General features: G+C 54.0%; 7 protein-coding genes across 7 annotated transcripts; 2 read left to right on the top strand and 5 right to left on the bottom strand.

Moving 5' to 3' along the window:
• Window positions 1-342: 342 nt before the first annotated feature.
• M421DRAFT_66995 (uncharacterized protein) lies at window positions 343-5,466 on the bottom strand (the record flags this gene model as incomplete). The annotated part of the gene is made up of 1 exon (XM_033596366.1): window positions 343-5,466. The coding sequence occupies one exon, from the start codon at window positions 5,464-5,466 to the stop codon at window positions 343-345; it is 5,124 nt and encodes a 1,707-aa protein (XP_033447048.1).
• A 469-nt stretch (window positions 5,467-5,935) lies between these two features.
• Window positions 5,936-10,992, top strand: M421DRAFT_422404 (hypercellular protein A). Its single transcript, XM_033593150.1, has 3 exons — window positions 5,936-6,302; window positions 6,360-7,420; window positions 7,471-10,992. The coding sequence occupies exons 1-3, from the start codon at window positions 6,128-6,130 to the stop codon at window positions 10,753-10,755; spliced, it is 4,521 nt and encodes a 1,506-aa protein (XP_033447049.1). The 5' UTR covers window positions 5,936-6,127; the 3' UTR covers window positions 10,756-10,992.
• Window positions 10,930-12,309, bottom strand: M421DRAFT_6706 (uncharacterized protein; the record flags this gene model as incomplete). Its single annotated transcript, XM_033596368.1, has 1 exon — window positions 10,930-12,309. The coding sequence occupies one exon, from the start codon at window positions 12,307-12,309 to the stop codon at window positions 10,930-10,932; it is 1,380 nt and encodes a 459-aa protein (XP_033447050.1).
• M421DRAFT_207218 (HET-domain-containing protein) lies at window positions 11,903-14,834 on the bottom strand. The gene is made up of 3 exons (XM_033588178.1): window positions 14,261-14,834; window positions 12,468-14,214; window positions 11,903-12,394 (listed from the first exon to the last, which is right to left on the bottom strand). Exons 1-3 carry the CDS (start codon window positions 14,727-14,729, stop codon window positions 12,373-12,375), a joined length of 2,238 nt encoding a protein of 745 aa, XP_033447051.1. The 5' UTR covers window positions 14,730-14,834; the 3' UTR covers window positions 11,903-12,372.
• Window positions 14,835-15,098: 264 nt separating this feature from the next.
• Window positions 15,099-17,957, bottom strand: M421DRAFT_422406 (uncharacterized protein). Its single transcript, XM_033593151.1, has 2 exons — window positions 17,662-17,957; window positions 15,099-17,563 (listed from the first exon to the last, which is right to left on the bottom strand). Exons 1-2 carry the CDS (start codon window positions 17,672-17,674, stop codon window positions 15,297-15,299), a joined length of 2,280 nt encoding a protein of 759 aa, XP_033447052.1. The 5' UTR covers window positions 17,675-17,957; the 3' UTR covers window positions 15,099-15,296.
• Window positions 17,958-18,692: 735 nt separating this feature from the next.
• On the top strand, window positions 18,693-19,524 carry M421DRAFT_6709 (ras-domain-containing protein; the record flags this gene model as incomplete). The annotated part of the gene is made up of 2 exons (XM_033596372.1): window positions 18,693-18,761; window positions 18,811-19,524. 2 exons carry the CDS (start codon window positions 18,693-18,695, stop codon window positions 19,522-19,524), a joined length of 783 nt encoding a protein of 260 aa, XP_033447053.1.
• A 278-nt stretch (window positions 19,525-19,802) lies between these two features.
• M421DRAFT_102210 (ThrRS/AlaRS common domain-containing protein) lies at window positions 19,803-20,615 on the bottom strand (the record flags this gene model as incomplete). Its single annotated transcript, XM_033586743.1, has 1 exon — window positions 19,803-20,615. One exon carries the CDS (start codon window positions 20,613-20,615, stop codon window positions 19,803-19,805), a length of 813 nt encoding a protein of 270 aa, XP_033447054.1.
• Window positions 20,616-20,800: the final 185 nt, after the last annotated feature.

The following is a 20,800-nucleotide window of genomic DNA, read 5'->3' on the forward strand; positions in this document are numbered from 1 at the left end:
GAGAGAGAAAGCAGCGAGGTTGGGGGATCGAGGGATTATATACGTGTTGTGCGAACAGGCGCGGCTACAGCTGCCTTCGTTTCATGCTTACGAAGGTTCTAGCGACTGGCTTAGAGCGCAGTGAAAGATGTGATATGACGTATTCGGTAAACACGCGGAAAGGGCGGTGGGAGGTGTAAGTGAAACTGAGACAAGGACACATGCTAAGAAGAGAGAAGAAATGTAAATCTATACTCGATCTACAGAATGACAGGAGCACTGGCTCGAGAAACAACGCCGTCTTATGCACTTCTATGAGGTGACAATGTTAATCTCCTTCCAGCAAACCATGGAGCAAACGGTCTAGATTAGAAGGTTTCTTGTAAAGCTCTCCAGCGCTGCTCGGTACTGCTGACTGTACTCGATGGCAATTTGCTGGTTGTACCAGTTGTGCCTAGCATTGTGGTCTGCAACTAAGTTGTGCGCCAGCTCGTGACAGTATGTGAAGAACCAGCTGTCCAATGCCCGCAGCCTACCCTCGAGACTTCCAAAGTTTGGCGCATGCAGCGCCATGAACCAAGCGAGGTTAAAGAAAAGACTTCCGCTCAGATTGAAGGCGACAGTATTGGACTTCTTATCAAGAAAAATATTCACGGCCGCAGGGTTGACTTGGAAAATACCGGTCAAACCGAAGATGAGAGGTAGGAAGCTGTTGAGCTGTGGCTGCAGCTCCGCCGGCGGCATAGCTTCATCACGACCATAGTAAATTTCGACGTGCCTGCCATTGAAGGGGACAGAGAAAGCCTTGTGCAGATTTTCCCACTGCTCGCCATTGCAGTAGCCACCGCGGTCGAGCTCTGTCGGGTCCTGGTGGTGCTTGGTGTTGATGTTCTGTTGACCAGCTGGTCTGCACTCTTTGATGGCATTCTGGATATTCGACTTCGTAGCTTGGATGTCGCGACTGATTTGAGGCCCATCGGTGCCTTTAGTCTCAGGGCCTGGTGCTGCTCCTGCATTCTTGAACCCCAGCTTCTTCGCCCAGTTGCCGATCAAACTATTGTCCATCGATTGGCGATTGTTATTGGTAGGCTCCATGGAAGTATCGGGGCTGTTGCCAAATGCGCCAGGCATCTTGTTGGACTTCTCGGGCGTAGAAGGTGGGGGGACGTCCTCGGTGTCGCCGACCTTTGCGACAGCGGACTTGGCTTGCTCCGCTGCGCGTTGACGCTCCTCTTGCTCGTGCTCGATCACTTGTTGCTTCGCAATACGAGCTTCGTGTTCTTTGCGACGAAGGATACGCTCTACGTTGATGCCTTTCTGTTGCAGCCTTCGTAGCGGTTCGGTCAGGATACGCTCTAGAGCAATCGTATCATTTTGCTTCGGTCTCGTAATCAGGAGCCTGACGAGTTCCTTCGACACCTCGTATAAGTCGTACTTGGGGGTGATGCTCAAGACATAACCTGCTGCGCGCATCTTGAGGATAATCGCAGTCTTCTTGGACGAGGTCGCGACGTTGCGCTCTGCAAGCGAATAACGGATCGAGATGTCGGACACGCAGTGTACTGTCAGGTTGGATGCAAGCCACTTCGAATCGTGTCTGATAGCCTTTGTTGAGCCGTCTCGCTCATATTCGTGGAGAAACAACCGAGCGCGCTCCAAGATGTCTTTGCGCAGATTGATGGCAGGGCTCTGATCGCGAGCCACAGTACCGATGGTCTGGTTGGTCTTGACAAGGTCCGAGATCTTCGGCGTACCGAAGCGTGCGTAAAACTCCTCGAGTATCTCTTCTTGTGGTGCTGCGATGACGTAGTCACGGAATTTGGAGAGGTGGTTGACATCGTCAATAATGACAATCTCCCGAGCGCTATTCAGAGACCACTCGCGATGCACACCTGGCTCGTCAAAGTCATCGATATCATCATCTGGTGCTTCCTCTTTCTTTGAGTCTTCTTTGATGTCCCTATACCCGAGCAGGATCCGAGAAGCCACCAGCTTCTCGACCAGTGCTTTGTCCTTCCACAATGCAGAGGCATGCTCAGCCAGCTTCCGAAGTAAGTCGAGGTACTTTTCTTGGCCTATGCTGTTGAGGAAGCGAGCAGGCTTGAAGGTCAGAAGCTCTGCAAGGTCGCGAACGCTTGGCTCGTGCTTGGCTCCGATCTTCAATAGAAATGCTGTGGCTTCTGCACCATAATGGACATAGTCAAGGATGCCGCGATACTCTTGGTCGCGGCCAACGAAGACATGCTCTGGTGGGTTATAGTGGTGGATACGCATTTCTGTCTTGCCGGTCTGTCGCTTCGAGCTGTCCTCGAACCCACTGCAGGTTGGGTCGAGGTAGTACTTTCGGAAGATCGGTACGATATTCGCAGTCGACAGACTGTTCGTGAGTCCACGAGTCTGATCTAGCTCCGCGCCCCGGCTAGCAAAGTATGCAAATTGCATCTCTGCGTCAATCTTGCTCTTGGGAGGCGACTTTAGAAGCTGCTGTACACAAGGCATAATCGGAGGATCCCGCTTTACGCCTAGTTTCTCGGCATGTGGACGAAGGTCCGACCTCAAGATAGCGAAGCCCAGACATGCTGCATTCTCATTCATGTAGCATTGAAATGGCGCGACCAGGCTTGGAAAAGGCGCCTGCTCTGTCGGCAGGATCGGGAGGGTGAGAGCCGCGAACTTAGCCACTTCAGCGCCGTAGTTGTTCTTGTAGTAGTTCTGCAAGAAATAGTCCAGTGTCAGAAGGTACAACTGCTGATCGCTCGCCTGTCCAGCACGATTAAGAGTATTGGCAATAGTGGTGGAGTCAGGCCATTGCTTCAAGCCTAGACGCAACAGAAGAGCTCCCTCACGAAGGCCGGGTTTGAGCTCGAAGGGAATCTTGACCTGCGTCAGACCGAGCGACAAAATCGCCTGATCCGGAGCGTAGAGCTCTGAGGCTTTGAACATCTGGCCTGGCTTCACCAGCTTACCCTCTCCTGGCAGGAATGGCGTCTCCCTGAGTCTGTCTAGATCCTTTTTGGGTATCTCATCGATAACTGATGCAAAGTACTTGATAAGATCGACGTGATTCCAAGAAGCCTTGTCATTACCAGTCGCAGCATCATTATTCCGCATTCTGTCGAATACCATGGGTAAGTCGATAGTCTTGCGGACACCCAGCGCCAGCAGGAACTTTTCTTTCGAACCGGCGAATGGCTTTACGGTCGGCAGATCATCAAAAAGCCTGACTGTGGAGAAGTACGACTCCTGCGGACGGCGCAGGCCTACTTTGGTGGGCATGATGGTATGAGGTGTCAGGATCTTGACGACAGTCTCCTTTGAGCTGCCGTCGAGTTGTTCCCAGCACTTCGATGCAAGACTGAGCACTGACAAAGCCAAGGTCTCGGACGATGCAAATTCGGCCAGCTGCGGTGGAGTCGTAAGGTATCGAAGCCAACGCACCATGGACAGCTCAAGCCAACCGAACATTTGCAGCTGCTTGGCCGACATGTTCTTGGTAAACGCGAAGGGTATCGTATCAGCTGGCAGAGGCAGTGTCGGCGTGATCCTGGCTGGGTTCACGTAGGTGCTAATGTCTCCGAGCGCCAGGATCCTGCCTGAGTTCTTTTCCGGTTGTACGTCGATGTTCGCGACGGTGTTCTCGAATAGACTGCGCGACCCAGGAATATCGATCTCGCCGCTCTCGAGTTTGGCGCCACACCACCGTATGAATTCACTCAACTCTTCCTCATTGAGCGCACGAGACTCCAATCCTTGTCGGATATCCTGCATCGTGAGTTCGGTGATAAAGCCTCGCCTGTGCAAGCTGAGCATGAACGTAACTGCTTCAGTCGCTAGCTGCTGGGGTACCATAGGCACCTCGTTTAAGAAACTCAGTGTCTCTGCAGGCATTCGGACGTTCTTACTGGCCATTACGCCTTTAGTGGACAGGATTGCAATCGAGCGCTCCTTGGAACAGCTCCAGAAGGCTTCGTCAATCTTCTCACCGAGCGCTGTCGACGGATGAGATGTATTTGCCGTGTACTGTTGCAGAGTGTAAACAGCTCTAGGAATCAGGGCATCGACTGGCTCAGCCTTGACCCGAGTTTGGATTTCAGACATCTCAGATACGTAAGATATACGGCAGGCCAATCCAGCAACGCGCAGAAGCTCGATGTTCCACGTCGAGATGTAGCGTGCGTTCATATCGACGTTCTCACGCTCGACTGTCGGAATCAGGGACGGAGCTGAGATGTGAGCAAGATAACCGGTCGTTTGAGCAGTTGGAAAGCCAATAAAGATGCGACCAGACTTCGTGGGAAGCACTTCCGCAAAGATTTTTGCAGATAACTCGGCGGTGCTTCCTGAGCCCGTTGAGAGCATAGCTGAGGGATCTTGATAAGGCGAGGTCAATAGAGCTATCTTTGTTGACTTTGGTGGCGACTTCTTCGTCGCTCTTTCAATCTCAGCTGCAAACTTCTGCGACACTTTCGTAGACGCCTCCACGGTGTAGACTTGCAGGAAAATTGTACTCTTGGAATCGCCCTCAATCGTCTGGTCTGAGCTGAGCTTTTCTGTAGGCGGTGGCTTCACAGCCTTCGCAGTGGATTGAGGAGCTGGAGTTGAAAATTTCGAGAAGAAACTCCGCAGAGTAGTTCCTGCATTGCGGACTTCCTGTTGCACTAGATCGGCAGCCCGCTTCGGCGGTAGTTGTGCTGTCGCGATGACGTTCATCCATTCCGCGTCTATCTGAGAGTGCTGTCGAGTGACGTGTTGTACACGCATCAGGCCACCTTCTGTCTCTGTCTTCAAGCCTTGAGGAACTCGAATGTCTTCTGGTGGAGATACTTTCTTCGAGAAAGACGCCACCACGTAATCATCCACATGCAACTCAACACTCTCGAGTCCAACAAATGTCAGACTGGTTGCCAGGAACTGACACAGAGTTGGCAGGTTGGGAAGTTTCGATGGGCTGTAGGATGGCGATGCCGGATTTGCTTGTCGATAATCCAACGAAAAGATGGTCAACGAGGTATCGTGATCCGCTGGTACCGACGCTATCTTGGTGGAAAGAGTATTACCTTTCCAGTAGAAAGCCATAGTCTTGTCTCCAGAGACTACGAAAGGCTCATCACAATCGGCAAACACACTGTAGAAGCCCACACCGAACGCACCGATCTTGGTCTCATCAGGATTGCCGTCTGCGATACTCTTGAGCCGTTTCCAGTCTGCGGGTGTGAATGCCTGGCCGTTATTTGTGACTACCAGGCGCTTCAGGGTGTGGTTTTGAATGACGTGTCTTAGGAGGACGGGATCCTCCGCTCCTTGCGGTGTCGGTATGCTGAGTGAGGGATCGGTTTCCAGTCTGATTGTGACAGTATTAGCCTTCGCGTCGGCAGCATTCTGGATTAATTCTCGTAGTGTCGTATGCTCGCTTGAGTAACGAGCCAGAACCTTGTCTATCAAAGCCCTGGTGTTGACTGTGACCTCGCTGTCAAGCCCGTCAGCCATCGTCTGATTGCGCAACCGCGCGAAGTCTATCGAGGCCATCGTGAAGGTTCGATATGTTGGTCGTGAAAAGTGCTCTTCGTTGTATGAATCAAGTACAGGTTTTAAGTGGCGACGTTGTTGCCTTCCAAGAAGCGGTGGCCAAATCTACACCCAGACTGCGTCGGAACTGTGCCTGCAGAAGGGTCGCAAATTAGGTCTGCGTGGATTGAAAGCAGTAGATAAGATGAGGGCGATGTGCAAATCCTGGTTGGGCGTGGACGTGACCCCAATCTTTGCGAGGGTTCGAGTTCAACCAGCCACGGGTGGCTGTGGCAAAGTCGCAAATCGAAAAAGCAGGAAGGTAAGAGAAGCGCTATTACAAAGGCCAGATGATACCACGCTATGCAATCGGGACTCAGGAATGAAAGACGCGCCTACTGATGCAGTGTTTGAAGATGGATGTGGTGATATCTGACACAATGAAGTCGACGATGAAGCGGGTTTCGCGCTAGAAGGAAGCGGACTAGCACCTGCGGGCGGCCGTGACCGCCATAGCCAAATTGACCGCGTACCTTACACCGAATCGTAATCGCGATGCATCAAAAGGCCAACGTAGTCCTCGAAATACGATAACATATACTCCTCTCGGCCGCCAGGTCACGTACCAGACACAGACGTGGCAATGGCAGCCGAGCCCCTCTCTCCGATGGACTTCATCGCCCCTGCGCGCATCAAAGCGCAGCTCCTCCCAGTTGGTCGCATCAGGCGTTCGCGCTTTTTGTCGTTCGTCGACCTTCTACGACAGCAATCTCTTGTTCGGCTTGGAGATGTTAGCCCTGACGCTCGGCCAGACAGGAGTAGGAACCCTTGAACCCGCGCCTATGTCGACAATTACTGATCTTGGCGCCGCGCAGATATGTTCTCTCCTCTAGCATTTCCCAATGGAACACTTTTGTATGACCTGTCAACATCACTGCCTTCAGCTTCACAGTTGTCACTATCGCCATTTGAACAATTTCGGGAGCCTCTTCTCGTGATTGGCATTGCAGATGCTGCAGAATACCCATGGCTTGATGGGTCACGTGCCGAAGAGAGCGACTCTGTCGAGCCAGCAGCCGATGATGGGGACGTGCAGGAACTGAGTTCAACAGCCGAAGATCTGCGAGATCAGTTTCCGAAAGCTTATTATCACTGTATTATGGCATTCGAATCGACGTCCCAATCTCGACATGCACGATTGCCAGAAGAAACGCTACTAGTACCTCCCATGGCACAGCTGAAGACGACGACCCTGAAGACCATCATGTGCGATCTGACTTCAACACTGTTGGCAGAGATGACAACACTCGCCAGATCGATGCAGGCTTTGCCGACAATAGCTTCACCTGCCTCGCATAGTGGATCAGTCGACAATGCTCCAAGCTGGGCTAGTCCAGAGTCGGGCACAGCGCAGTTCTCGAGGCGGGCCTCACAGACGCCCACAGCGAGTAGACCTGAGTCACCCGTCTCTGGAGCACAACATAAAGACTTGCATCGCATGTCGATGCCCGTGTTGCCCTCGTCTGGTGGCCCAGTGTCGACAGAAGATTCTAGAGCCGGCTCACCCTCTACTCAGGGAATGCGCACACCTCCAACTACCTTCGATGAGATATCTGGTGTGAACAATCCGACTTCCCCACCTCGGAACACTTCCACTGCAACGAAAACCCGGGATGCCAGCGCTGACAGAGTGTCTATCCAAGGGTTTGGGTCTGGTGGAGTGGGTGAACGCGCGCGGAACAAAGGACGTGGCCGAGTGAGCATCGTGATTGGTTCTCTGTACATGTGCGCGGGACATTGGCACGAAGCTTTGAGAGAACTTGTTGATGGCGCCACCAGAGCTCGAGCTTACAGCGATCATCTTTGGCAAGCCAAAGCCCTGGAGAACATCATGGTGTGTCTCCTGTTGTTTGCATGGTCAGGCATGGATTTTCAGGTAGGTCTGCCATCTCTAAAGCTGGTGATGGTGATTGCTAACATGGGCAGATACCTCAAATCTGCTTTCCCATCTACGACAAGTCGTCTTCCAAGTCACCTGACCACACACCATCGAATAGCGTGTCTGACATGACTGCATCAGGCAGGTCCTCCAGTCATGAGGTAGCACTCGAAAGCCTCAATCATCTCCTTCCGGACCTGGTCAACATGATACTGAACATGTACAGCCGCGCGGCCAACTTTGCAGGCGAAGCCATGCCACCACTGGCACTTTCAGAGTGTGTCATTAGATTTTCGAAGCTTCTGGCTGCTATGAACCTTTCTGCTGGGTATCTAGATTACGATTCTCTGCAGCACCTGGTTCGAAACACGCCCTACGTGCAAAAACCAAGGCTGTCAGTCCCTCGATTGAGCGTGCATCCTACCCGAAATGACATCGCGACGATGCTGTTCCGGGCTCTACCTGGCCCTGTTGAGACCTCTGGCATGAACCCCACAGATCGAGTTCTTGTACTAGCGGGCGTTGCGTCTGTTCTATCCTCTTTAGGCTTGCAGCGCAAGAAGGCGATCGTTATGAAGGAGTTCATAACATCGTTGATACCAGGCCTTGTGCAGGCTCGAAAGATTGGAGCAGCAGAGATGGGAGTGCACCCTGCTGCTGGCCTTGCTGCGCTCAACATGGTCGGCGGACACCCTTCCGGCGCTGGAGCTCTCAATCTGGGAGAAGCCGAAGTCGAGAACGGCATTGATGAGTTTCTTGGCTTGCTTGGCCGAATATATGGAATTCCCAACTCGAAGGGATCTTTCTTCGACGTACCAGTCCCAGGGACTCTGGATGCCACCCACGATGCTACCAGCCAGCGGCTGATAGATCATATCTTGAAGATATCAGCACTGAAATCATTCGGCAGCCTGAGCCTGAAATTGGAAGTCTTGCGGATGTGTCTCAATTTTTGCGAGGCTTTGCCGGACTTTAACGGGGTACTCCACTTTACCGCTCTGTTGCTCCGCGTAGCAGGGCCCGGAACAGCTCCAAGACCGAACAGTACCGACGTCTTTGTATCACTTCCGCGAGAAGAGCAAGTCAGGCTGTTCTCAAACATCTCCCGCGCGGTGACGGCAGCGAACAAGCTTGGCCTTGAACATATGGAGACTGAGTACTGGGACGACTTCCTACTCCGTGGACTTTTCATTCTGGAAGAGCCATTGCCTCTGCGACTGACCCAGCACCGCCCTGCAGAGCTCCAGCTAGCCAAGTTGGAAAAGGACGGTCCTTTCCTTCACAACCCTTGGCTTAAGAAGCCGCAGACTGGCGCATCAGAGACTATACTTGTCGCCAACGAGGACTATCGCTATGTTTTGGCATTACAGAACCCGTACGACTTTGAGCTGGAAGTGCAGTCTCTGAGAATTGCCGCGGATGGCGTAAAGTTCGTCGGTAAGGAAGAGCACTTCCTACTTGGCCCTTACAGAACACAGAAGTTCCAGATCACTGGCCGAGCGCTCTCATCTGGATCAATGAAGATCATCGGGTGCTACATCAAAGTCATTGGTTGCCGGGAGCGCCTGTTCCCCATCTTCCCGCAGCCATGGAGACCAACGAGGGAATTAAAAATGAAACGGATAGGCCTCAAAGCATGTTTGGGCGCACCGGCCACTCGACCGTCAACAGCGATCGATCCTACAATCGCACGAAAGGCATCATCCGCACCACAGCCGGAGACTCTGACCTTCAACGTCATCCCCGAGCAACCGATCGTTACATTTTCTAAAGTATCATTGCCTCAGTCAGCACTCATGGTTCTCGAAGGGGAACGCAAACAGTTCACAGTGACAGTCAAGAATACATCAATGACAACAGCGGTGGACTTTGTCAACATCAGTTTCCAGGACTCTGCGACGACAGCAATGCAAGCCGCCCTCACCGAGAAGGGGCTGCCTGCAGCTGAGCTGCACGAACTGGAGACACAACTTGCCTACTTTCCAGCATTGCGTTGGTGCAGGAATAACGAAGAGGAAACCTTTAACATTGCACCTGGAGCTGAGGCAGACTTCACTGTCGAAGTGGTCGGTCGCACACGTTTGACAGACGCAGTCATCCAGATCAATTATGCTCACCTCGGCAAGCGACGATCTGAAGTGCAGGATCGCTTCTTCACTCGACAAGTATCAGTGCCCATCTCAATCACTGTCAACGCAAGCGTCCAGCTCCAACGACCAGACATCTTACCGCTCTCCGACGACTTTGCGTGGTCCAGTCGTAACGCTTCGCCCAACAACACCTCAACATTGCCATCAGCCACCATACTCAACAAGAATAGCACCCACTACCAGACCTTCTTCCAACACATGCGCACCCTCGGTCACGACTCCGAATACTGTCTTCTCCTACTCGACCTGCGCAACTCCTGGCCCAACCCCCTCACCACCACCGTTCAAGTGCGCCCACCGCCGACCCTTACCCCTGATATCGACAGCTGGGAGCACGCCTACACTGTAACCGAAGTCATCCAACCCGGGCACGTGCACCGCCTCGCCATCGTGCTCCCGCGCCTCTACATCGCCGATCCGCACGCCGCGGTTCCATTGCTCAACCCCGCAAACCAGCGGCAGTTCGTAGTCAGCACTAGCAAAATCAGTCCCGAGACGGAGCGCGCCAGCCGCGAGTCATTCTGGTTCCGCCATCACATGCTGCAATTCGTGCGCGGGAGCTGGACCGAAGAAGGAAGCGGCCGCCACGGCGAGATAGAACTGCGCGGCCTGCGGCTCAACTTGCGCATGGTTGAAGCGATCAGGCTGGACGACGTGGCGATTGAGATGCGCCTGACGCGCGACGGAGACGAAGATGGAGACGGAGATGAAGATGCCCAAAGTCTCCAAGTGGCGCAACTCACGCACCACACCTTCAGCGCCCCAACCGACACCTTCCTGCGCCTCGTCACCACAGTCCGGAACCGCAGTCTTACTCCCATCGCGCCCATTCTGCGTCTGCAGCCCTACCTCGCAGGGCTGCCGCACAACCTCGCGCTCGACCTGGACAAGCGACTATCCTGGACCGGCGTGCTGCAAGCCAAGCTGCCTCCGATACGCGCGGGCGGGGTGGTCGAGTCTGAGCTGGGGCTTGTGGCGCTGTGTGCGGGCACGTTTGAGGTCGGGGCTACGATTGATGAGGCTGAGATTGTGGAGCATGGCGTGGGGGCTAGGGGGGAGGGCGCGAGGCCTAGGAGTAATACGCAGATGCTGTTGCAGGGGGGTGATGTGTTGGGGGAGCCGAAGTTGAGGAGTTGGCATGCGAGGGAGCCGTGTGTTATTATTGCGAGGCGAGGAGTGTGAGGGGTGTGTAGAGGATGTTGTCAATTGAGAAATAAATGTGGTAGTAGATATCCATGGATTTCTATGATGCTACTTTAGTGTTGGACGGACTACTAAACTGAGACATGACCGGCAATGGTTGCGCGCTTATGCTACGTCAAGCTGATCTGCAACAATCAGTGGATATGTAAGTTATTAAGCCGGTGGGCTCCAACGGTCGCGAATCCGAAGTGCCAGCTGCTTCAAACCGATGCGAATATCCGTATGGCTCCCCAAATGCGTATCGCCCAACTCCTCAAACGGCACCTCCACGTCCATAATGCCATTCTGAGCATTCTCAAGAGCATACCGATCGACGACTTGGCAGCCAACGATGCTCAGATCTTGAATCGATTGGGATTTCCAAATGTCGTTCATCAGTTGGAACCACCGCATCGGATCAGCCCAGCAGTCACGGAACTCGACATTCTTGAGCAGCTCGCCGTACTCGGAAAAGAGATGGTATGGGTAGGCTGTGAGCCCCGTGTCGACGATAGAAATATACGGGATGTAAGAGAAACGCGGCCGCTTGACGAAGAATCCAACGAGGGTGCTGAACAGTCTGTCCTCCGAAATGCCCTCGAGTGTGAGCGACCGGAGTGCAGTGGGAGCGTCAGCAAACATCTGATGAATACCGACAGGTCCAGTTGGTCCACCATCCGTGATAGTATGAGGACCGCCTACCAAGGTCAAGTCGAGCTGGCACTGCTTGTAAATGATGCTGTCGAACAAATTGCTGAGGCCGAACATCTGCTTGTATTTATCAAGGACATTGTTGCTGGGAGCGTAAAAAGTCGCAAAACGGAGATAACGCAACTGCTCAATGAGAGGAAACCCGTTCCCGGAGAAATTTGTGATCAAGTTGATCTTAATAGTATTCCGAGCATTGAGGTCGTGGAAGATGCTCAGTGCAGCTTCTAGCCCGTACACCAGTGGCCCTGGCGAGGAGATCGGAGAGCGCTGCAAAGCAAGGCATAGCATTTCCACTCGTCCCCATGTTTCGGACTGAAGCATAGTGACTGCCGTGTGCAGTGGGTCGAATGGCGCCTGCGCATTCCACGGAATCTTAGAATCGGCGCTCTTCAACAATCGGACTGGAGGATCGACAATGCCGCAGAAAGGAAGATCGGTAACAGTGACGGTGTCCAGGTTCGGTAGTGCGTTCAGGCCATCGACCAGCGTTTTTCGCACGTAAGTATACGCTCGAAGATAGTTGTCTCCTCCGTCTGGTTGTGGACGGGATCGCGACTCGGCCAACTCTTGGAGTCGATGCGGCGTCAGTGTGGAGAAAGTGACCTTCTTGACCCTCGACAAAACATGCTTCGAGCAGTAGGGATCGGTTGTGAGCTTCTCGAGACGCTCCAGGCCAGCCTTAGAGCATGTCACGATGAGTGAGTTGAATCCATTGTGAAATTGCTCTCGAGTCGTTTCCGTAAGTTGGCGATCGGTGTGCCGAAGCGCGATGATGGCTTCGCGCGGGCAATACTTGCAGACGAGGTCGAAGAGTTCTTGAGGGAGGTTGTTGAGCTTTTTCATATCGAATGCGCTTGGTGAATTTGGTTGAATAAGTTGAGGATTGTGGCTGGGAGAAGCGCAGAGCTATTGAGCGGCTTTACATTCACTATGGGTCAGGGCATTGTCAGTTTACTGTTTAGTGCTGGGCGTACGCGGTGAAAGCCCACCGAGCCGCTTACACAATGTCAAACACTCGCAACGGGCTGTCGCGGAAGATTCCAGGCCCGCCAAACCTAGCCCTGATCTCGAAAAGTCCGATACGAACAATGTGACCACTCCGTGATGGACGCAGCAAGAGGCCCCATGCCTTTCGTCGGGTCATGAATGGGATATTGGCGCATGAGATGCCTGCGTCTACAGACAGTGTCGCTTCTTGCTTGGATACACGGACTTCTAAGCCGTCCCATGCCAAGTTGCTCTCTCTGACTGTCTCAGGCGTCGTAACCTGGGCTTCAGTGTCCATACTACTGGCCAAGAGCACAAATATTGCTTGTTTGAAAGGCACAAAGTCCACATTCGAGTCGTCCCAATCCAGGCTGCAATCCACGCGGCAATCACTGCCCAGGCGCACAGTCCATACATGGAAGTTTGAAGCAGAAGTTCTAGCGGTAATCCTCGTCCAGACCCCGTCGATGGTGAGATACCTCGCCTCGACTTCGAGATGCCCGTCTCTCACACAGCCCCATGGGTTAAGGTCTGTATCCGTTGGAACAGCCCATACTTTTAGACTTTTGCATTCCGAGCGGAATGCATGCTTGGCCTTGAAATGGGGGAATATGACATTATGTTGACGCGCCCAGCTCCAAGAAGGGCAGATGTAGTCATCGCTGTTGTTGACAGAGAGCGATTCGAGAAGCTTTTCGAGACTGTTCACACCGCGGTAGCCCTTCCAAAGGCACTGGCGGAGGATATCCGATGACCATAGGCCCGCAACGTAATCATCTCCAGTCGCCTTCGCGAAGAGTTTGGCGATGCCCGACAGCGCAGGAAACCTGTCAGCAGGGTTGGTAAGCTGGCGTGAGACGTACTCGTCAACCAATTCAGTCCAGTTATCGTTGGGATCTCCATAACGATCGTCATCCATTAAGTATTGCTGTATTTGATGGTCCTCCGGACTGGTGGACCACCACGAAGGTTCCATCCACTCCTTTCTGGCACACATGTAGTGCAACTGAGAACGGCCAACATAGATCCTGCGGGATGCAAGGTTCTTCTCTTGAAATGTCCAGCCTCGTGTGTTCCATACCGTAGCAGCCGTCTCCATGTAATTGATTGAGAACATGTTTCCAATGAGTCCCGACTTGAGAAATCGCAAGTGAATTGTTCCAGTCGTCTCATCCTGGATAGATGACTTGAACGGGACCTGAATAGAGCGTTCACGTTTGAGGAATCCCTGGAGACAAGTCGATGATGTGAGCGGGCAAAGTGCGAAATACGCATTGGCGTACACAAGATCCATCTGAGCGGATTCCCTGACCCAATCCTCGTAGTCTCCTTGTATGATGCACAAGGCGTCGATCCACAAGTAGCGGAATGATAGAGCGTGGGTGAAATCGACTGCGTCTTTCATAACTGGTGTTAGGGAGTCCGCATTGATACCAATAAGGCGTTCCTGGTAGGTTTCGTGGGTGGTTTTCAGTTGTAAAGTCGCTGCAGACGGAGGACCCCAACAGTAACTGAGTGCCACGTAACGTGCTTCTGTCGACGGAGCGATGGAAGAGGCTTCAACAACACGAATTAATTTGGATGTGCCCCAATCGTGCAAGTCAAGTAGTCGAGTCGGTAAGAAATCGGATGCTTCCGCCTCACTGCATTCGCAATTTGTGTCGCATCCAGACAAGACATTTATTAGGTCCGTCATGTTCGCAGTGCACAGTGCATCCCCAGAAGGAGATGGTAAAGTCTGTAACCAATCACGGCAGGCTCCTTCATGGGTCAGTCCGCAGTCTTGCCATTACAGGATGCCACTTACCTGTAGAGTCGACAGTGAATACCAGCCCTTCTCGGAGGATCTCCAAGTCCTCCCCAATGATACTCATTTCGACGATGAGCAAGTAGATTCCGACTTCTTCTTCGTACCGTTCCGTTAGTTTGGGCCCGAACGTATAATGTAGAGTGTAGGTGATGTCGCCAGAGTGATCGATTCCTAGGCTGAGGGTCTCCTTGCGTAGTGTGGCACAGAAGTGGCAGCCTGATCTCGCCGACTCCTGCAGTAGTGGCAGGTATGGCAAGGTGTCGGAATGGTTGTAATCGATTCTGAGTGTCTTTCTTTGATCGTTCTCCACATCGTCGAACTGTAGCACGCCGTCCTCCTCGTAGCCTCCTAGCTCAGCATCGTTGAAGGAGAGAACTGAGCACTTGTTGCATAGCTTCGAGTGAGAACCACCGTCAGGTTCGTCAATAATGGGGTCATTAGGTGTGCGAATGGTATAATTTGCCATAGGTGAGGTCGACTAACGAAGACAGAAGCAGTGTTGCGAGGTGCTGATGACTGAGGCGGGGCTATCATCTCGGTTACCTAGCGAGGATCAGGCCGAGCAGATGCAGCCTCACAGGGGCTCATAACCTGTTGAACTATACAGATGTAGAAGATGAGGTGATTTGATATGAATCTATCTACGAGCAGAGGCTGCCTATCTACGAGCAGAGGGAACAGAGAGAGAGAAGCTTGCTCTGTCCTGGACTGGTACGTGAGACAAGCAAGACACAAGCCGATTGTACATGAGATGGACGCTGCTGGAAACCAACAGCATCGTACCTGCCGTTGCCGAAACACAGGTGCTGTCGCTGCTTGAGGTGAATCGCGCCATAAAGTCGAGGCTGAAGGTGAGACTAATATCAATTCGCGAAGCTACGAAACACGATGGTGCATAGCTACGGCACTCCATCAGGTATACCCAGAGCGCCAGCCCATATCCAGGGGCCTTACAACTGAGGCGCTACAGTCAAACGCCTGATTCTCGAAAACACTGTACGCCAGAAATGCACACACTAATGTCCACTCAACCTCACACTTCATACCTTGCCCGGCCACGGCCAACCTCATCGCCAAAGAGTCGACCGGCGTCAACGCAGTACCTCGCCTCGCCCTGACCATCCTGTCCAACCTCACTCCCCCAGCAGACTAAGACAGCGTCCAGAATGCCACCGAGAACACCCTCCATAGCGCCCAGCGCACCCCACCCAATCGCTGCGCTAATGATACCGACTACGTAGGCATACAGGCTGCCTTTGTAGGTCACAATCTCATCGCCCAGTTGGAGCATCCTCGCAGTAGATACCCAGCCTCCAAACCCGAGCGTGATGGTGATGACCCATCGAATCGCGTGTAGCAGAAGCTTAGCCAGGCGGTATGACTGAATTGACGGCCGTCCGTGGTTCTTGAACGAGCTTGGGCCGAGAGTCGTTGTTGGTGAGGCTGCTGAAATGAAGTTCAATTGCGACAAACCGCGTGCGGCTTGGTTGAGCGGAACGCCGTGGATCGATGCAAACGTAAGCGTAAGCGGGTTCGTCAATGCGGCAATTGGCGTGGGCACAACGGAGTAGGCGCACATTGCAATCATGCCCGCAATACGTCGAGGCAGAACGATGAGCGGCAGTCGCACTGCAAGTGATATCAGAGTCGAGAGACAAATGGTGCCGGCCATGGTGTATGATGCATGGCTGAGTGAAGCCTGCACAACAGTCGCGGCTGGGGGCGTGGGTGTCGTGTTTCTGTGGAAGTACCACTGAGAAACGGTGGCCGCCGTTGTTGCTCGTTGTACGCCAGCAATGACGCCCAAAGTCCAGAAGTAATTCAAGAAGAAAGCTGCACCGAGCCACCATGTGCTGGCGTCCACGATCCAGCGTGATTTGTTGCTCGCAAAGTGACCTCCCAGGAAAAGTCTGGTGAACATGAGGATCCAGAGCCACGACCAGAGCATCACCGCGGCAAGCGTGGCAATGCCAACTACCAAAAGTGGTGCCTGCGCCCTCAAGATATCACTAGAGAACTCCAGCATGCCGATCGCCTTATGCAGTGAGTGACGTGCTTTGAAAGCTGTGTATACCCAGAAGATGGCCAGGATGAGAGGTCCAAACGAGAGCCACCGCATAGCCTTGTCCTGTGTGCTGTTGCCGTGCCACGATCCCTTTAGACTCGAGATGAATGGATATAGCCAGAACGAAAAGGATATGACTGGCACTGCTACCAGCATTAGATAGACCAGCGGTCGGGCGAATGATCGCAGCAAAGACAACCACAGTAGACCAACAACGACCGATACAAGCGAGTATACTCCGATGAGGTGGAAAGAAGATGTGAGGACCGTGTAGACTGTGTCTCCAAGTGGGTTCTTTTTGCCTGGCGGTGATTCTTGCAGAAAAGAGATGAACCATATGCCGATCATGGCACACTGCACAATGATGAAGAGCTCTGCCCAGAAGAAGTTGTGCCTCGGAGGGCTTGTGGGATTCTCAGGTACGAGATCTGGCACGGTCTGGCGGTCAGCGCTGATCGATCGTGGGCGTTCGAGTAGCACGTCTTCGTCGGTCTCCTGGGGTATAGACAGGGTTGTTCGTAGCGGACTGCGAAGGCGCTTGTGTCGGGGCATGTTTCGAAACTGTTGGTACGAAGGTGGTGGTTCGTCCTTCTGCTGGAAAACTTCTTCTCTATGCAGCTCTTCTATGCTGCCTCTTTCTGTCGATGCAAGCTCGACATCCACCAGCTTCCCATTCCCTCTGCTGCTTTGTTCTGTAGACTCTGACAACGGTACGCTCGAATCTCGCTCTTCGTCCTCTAGTCTCGTCATTGTTGTGGATCGCCCGCGAGCTGGCTTGTCGCCTTTCCAAGAGCTCTTTATCCCTCTGCCCAAACCGTAGTCTGGCGTGTCGTTCTCGTCTCGGTCTGCCTCCATCGTGTGATCAGATCTGTGCACACCGTCGTCCTCGACCTCAGAGGACTCAGAGAGGTTACTGGCGCCAAACTGCCGCCGTGACCGTTGGAGGGCGTAGTGATCGGCCATCTCGCGGTCGTGCTCGACATGGTCGTCTTCTTCTCGAAAGTCGTCGGTGACTGAGTAGAATAGCGGTGCCGGAGCGTTGGAGGTGCGCGATGTAAAGGCGAAGCGCGATAACGCTTGTGAGTTGTATGGGTTCGGCATGTTGCGGCGCTGGAGGTATGCCTGAGCTGCGCGCGACGACGGCCGCTGGCGGTCTGAAGTGTTCCGGGCGCTGCTCGACTCGGGCTGGCCCAGTGACAGCCGCGACTGAGACTGGGAGAGGAATTTGGAGGCATCTGCGCAGCGCACCGGTCAGTCACACGAGCCCCAGGCAGGTCCAAGACAGAGGCGCTGCAGCTGTCACATGTACCTGATAAGGCGGCGGAGGGCTTACATTCGGAAAACATGACGGGCTGAATATTCTGAACGAGTGTTTGAGGGCCTGCGCAGCTTCTCCCAGCCTGCCTAGGCGCCTTTGTCGCGGTTGCAGCCTGGGGTCGCGGTTGACTCTAGTCCACCGGCGAGCAGTCGGTGAGGCGGCGGTAGGGCGGTCGATCGACAGTGAGGCAGCAGGCGGATGACGTGCTGAGAGACATGCGGCTGTTTGCACAATGTGGCGCGTGTAGGTGCCGAGGACGAATACTCAAAAAAAGGGTCTTCTAGATGTAAGAATAAGCAGAGGAGCACGACATAGGATCGAGTAATAGGTACCGCCCGTACACCACGGATAGCTGAGCACCTGCGCCATCCACCGCGCCAGTCCGGGGCCGAGTCACGCTAAGCTATCGATTATGCATCACCAGTTATCTTCAACGTCACGCACCGCTCAAGACTGCTCCGTTCGCCGTCACGAGACCAGTCTGATCAGCGGGTTTGGGACCGTAGTCGCAATGGTCGGACGTGTGCAAGTGGAACAGGCATTTTCCTTGCATAACCGGAGCAAAGGCCCCAGTCAGCACCAAATGAAAGAGGTCTACCAACGCCGAAGCGTGAAAGAACTAATATACCTATATGATAACTAAAGAGGAGGCCATACTTTCTTTGGCGTGCTTTTATAAGTGTGTTCAACGTCTTCCACACACCAGAACCGTATCCTGCAGATTCAATGTTTGCGCCAGACTGGCGTCACAAGACGTGACCTCGGTGGAGCAGGCGCGGCAAGAGCTCCAGCGCTGTGACCGCATCGCAGACAACGCCTCTTGACCCTGCAATCAACACCATCTCGACCACCAAAACCCCCACAGCACGCACCAGAAAGTCTCAACAGCTCCGGACTGAACCATTCTGTCTTCCACGCCTGAGACAAACAGCCGGTCTGATTGACAAGCTCCAAGGAAGCATCGCTTGCTCTGCACAGCACGGCGAGCCGGCGCCGAACTTATCTCCACACCTCCACGCCCCAGCCTGCGAGAACAACCGCCCCAAATGGCGCAGCCGTGGGACTACATTGCAAAGATCGTGTCGCTAGGCGACTCTGGCTGTGGCAAGTCGAGTGTACGCAGCCTCTCCCCCTGCCTTATCGTGTGATACTGACGGACCACAGCTCACAGTGCGACTCTGCGAAGGCCGCTTCTCACCCCACCACGATGTCACAATCGGAGTCGAATTTGGATCGCGCATAGTCCCCGTTGGCCCACCCGCCTCATATTCACTGAGCATCAACAACCCCTCAAAAGCCGACCCTCCATCCTCGCCGTCGAAGAAGGATCCACCACAGAAGCACATGAAGCTCTCGTTATGGGACACAGCCGGGCAGGAGACATACAAGAGCATAACAAGAAGCTACTTTCGCGGCGCATCAGGAGCGCTTCTCGTATTCGACATCTCGCGGAAGCAGACTTTCCTCAGCGCGACGAGCTGGCTCCACGACCTGCGACAGATCGCCGAGGAGGGTATCGTGGTAGTTTTGGTCGGGAACAAGAGTGATCTGGCAGCGTCGTCGACAGTATCGGAAGCAGAAGCGTCCAACAAGCGACAAGTCACAAAAGAGGAGGCGGAAGAATGGTGTAAAGCGAACGGCGTCATGCAGTACGTCGAGACATCAGCAAAGAGCGGCGAGGGTGTCGAGCGGGCGTTTCTGGAAGTTGCCGAGAGGATATACCAAAATATCGAGGCAGGGAAATACGATCTCAACGACAGGAGAAGTGGTGTCAAGGGCCCGGGGGCCGGTGGCGGTAACCGTGCTGGCATCACGCTCGGAATGAATGATGCCGCGAAGAAAGGGAAGCAACAGGGCTGGGGAGGCGGATGCTGCTGAGGGAGAGACGTATATCAAATTGGATTTGCAGGATTGCTCGGAACTTAGCTGACGCCCTGATACAGCGTATCTATCTGGCACGTGCCGTGGACTCGAATTGCATCATCGGGCGTTCGATGCACCATGCCACATTCGTTGAATATGTCTTCGAATCTAATAGACCTCGTTACATCTATTATGCATGCATCGTCCGGATCCCCAGCTAACCCTCTCAGAGTCTATGCGTACCCGTCTGAACCACGATGCTGTCTTCCACGCCAGATCCAGGCCCGCAACGCTCATGCATCCTGCACCTCATACGACACCTTTGTGACGCCCTTCTGCCGCTTAATGTTCCGAATCACAATCCGCCCACACCCCTTGGTCGTCTCGACATGCGTCCCGCCACACGGATAGCTCCCCGCGTCCCCAATCTCAACGACCCGCACGCCATCCTCGTCCTGCTTAAAGCTGTCCAGCACGCCCGTGCACTCGCGCCGTGCGCGCGCCTCGTCCCAGAAATGGATCCGCACCGGCAAGTCGCGCGCAACCAGCTCGTCCGTCTTATCCTGCAGCGCGGCCTTTGCGGTGCCGGGAATCAAGCCGATGAACTCGACAAACGATGCGCCGGGGTAGTGCGACGCCTTGCCGTCCACGATACTCGCGTCCAGCGCCCCAGCGTCCCGCAGCGCCGCGGCCGCGAGTCCAATCACGTGGCCCGCGGTGTGTATGCGCGAGTGCAGCACACGTTTTGCGACGTCGATTTCCTGCGTGCCCTGCGCAGCATCGCCGAAGCGTTCGACCGCAAACACGCCCATGTGCAGGATACTCGGGCCCAGCTTGCGGACCTGGTGGACGCGGAACTCGACGCCGGCGGCGGAGATGCAGCCCGTGTCTGACGGCTGGCCGCCGCCCTGAGCGTGGAAGATTGTGCGCGGCGTTGTCAGGATGAACGGCGAGCTCTCTGGTGGGGGTTTGAAGAGGGCTTGTGCGTCTGCGGGGAGTGTGGAGAGCGGCTGCACGCTGCTGATGGGCGCGGTGTGGGTGTACATGCGCCCGTGTTTCTGGTAGAGGGCTTCTGTTTTTGTGCTGGGAAGGACTGGGTCTGACATTGTGCTGTGAGAGCGCGGTATTCTCCCGCTGCTGCCTGGGTGGAAGGCTGGACTTTTTGGTTGGGGCCTTTCGAGGCTGGTCCTGGTGCTGCGGAGTCGGAGAGATGCTGGAACGGCTCGTTGGAAGCGCTGCATGCAATGTTCAGGGAAGGTATCCCAAGCTCTTATGTGTGTTTATACAAGTT

This window comes from Didymella exigua (genome assembly GCF_010094145.1).
Source record: "Didymella exigua CBS 183.55 unplaced genomic scaffold M421scaffold_20, whole genome shotgun sequence".
NCBI classification, from domain to species: domain Eukaryota; kingdom Fungi; phylum Ascomycota; class Dothideomycetes; order Pleosporales; family Didymellaceae; genus Didymella; species Didymella exigua.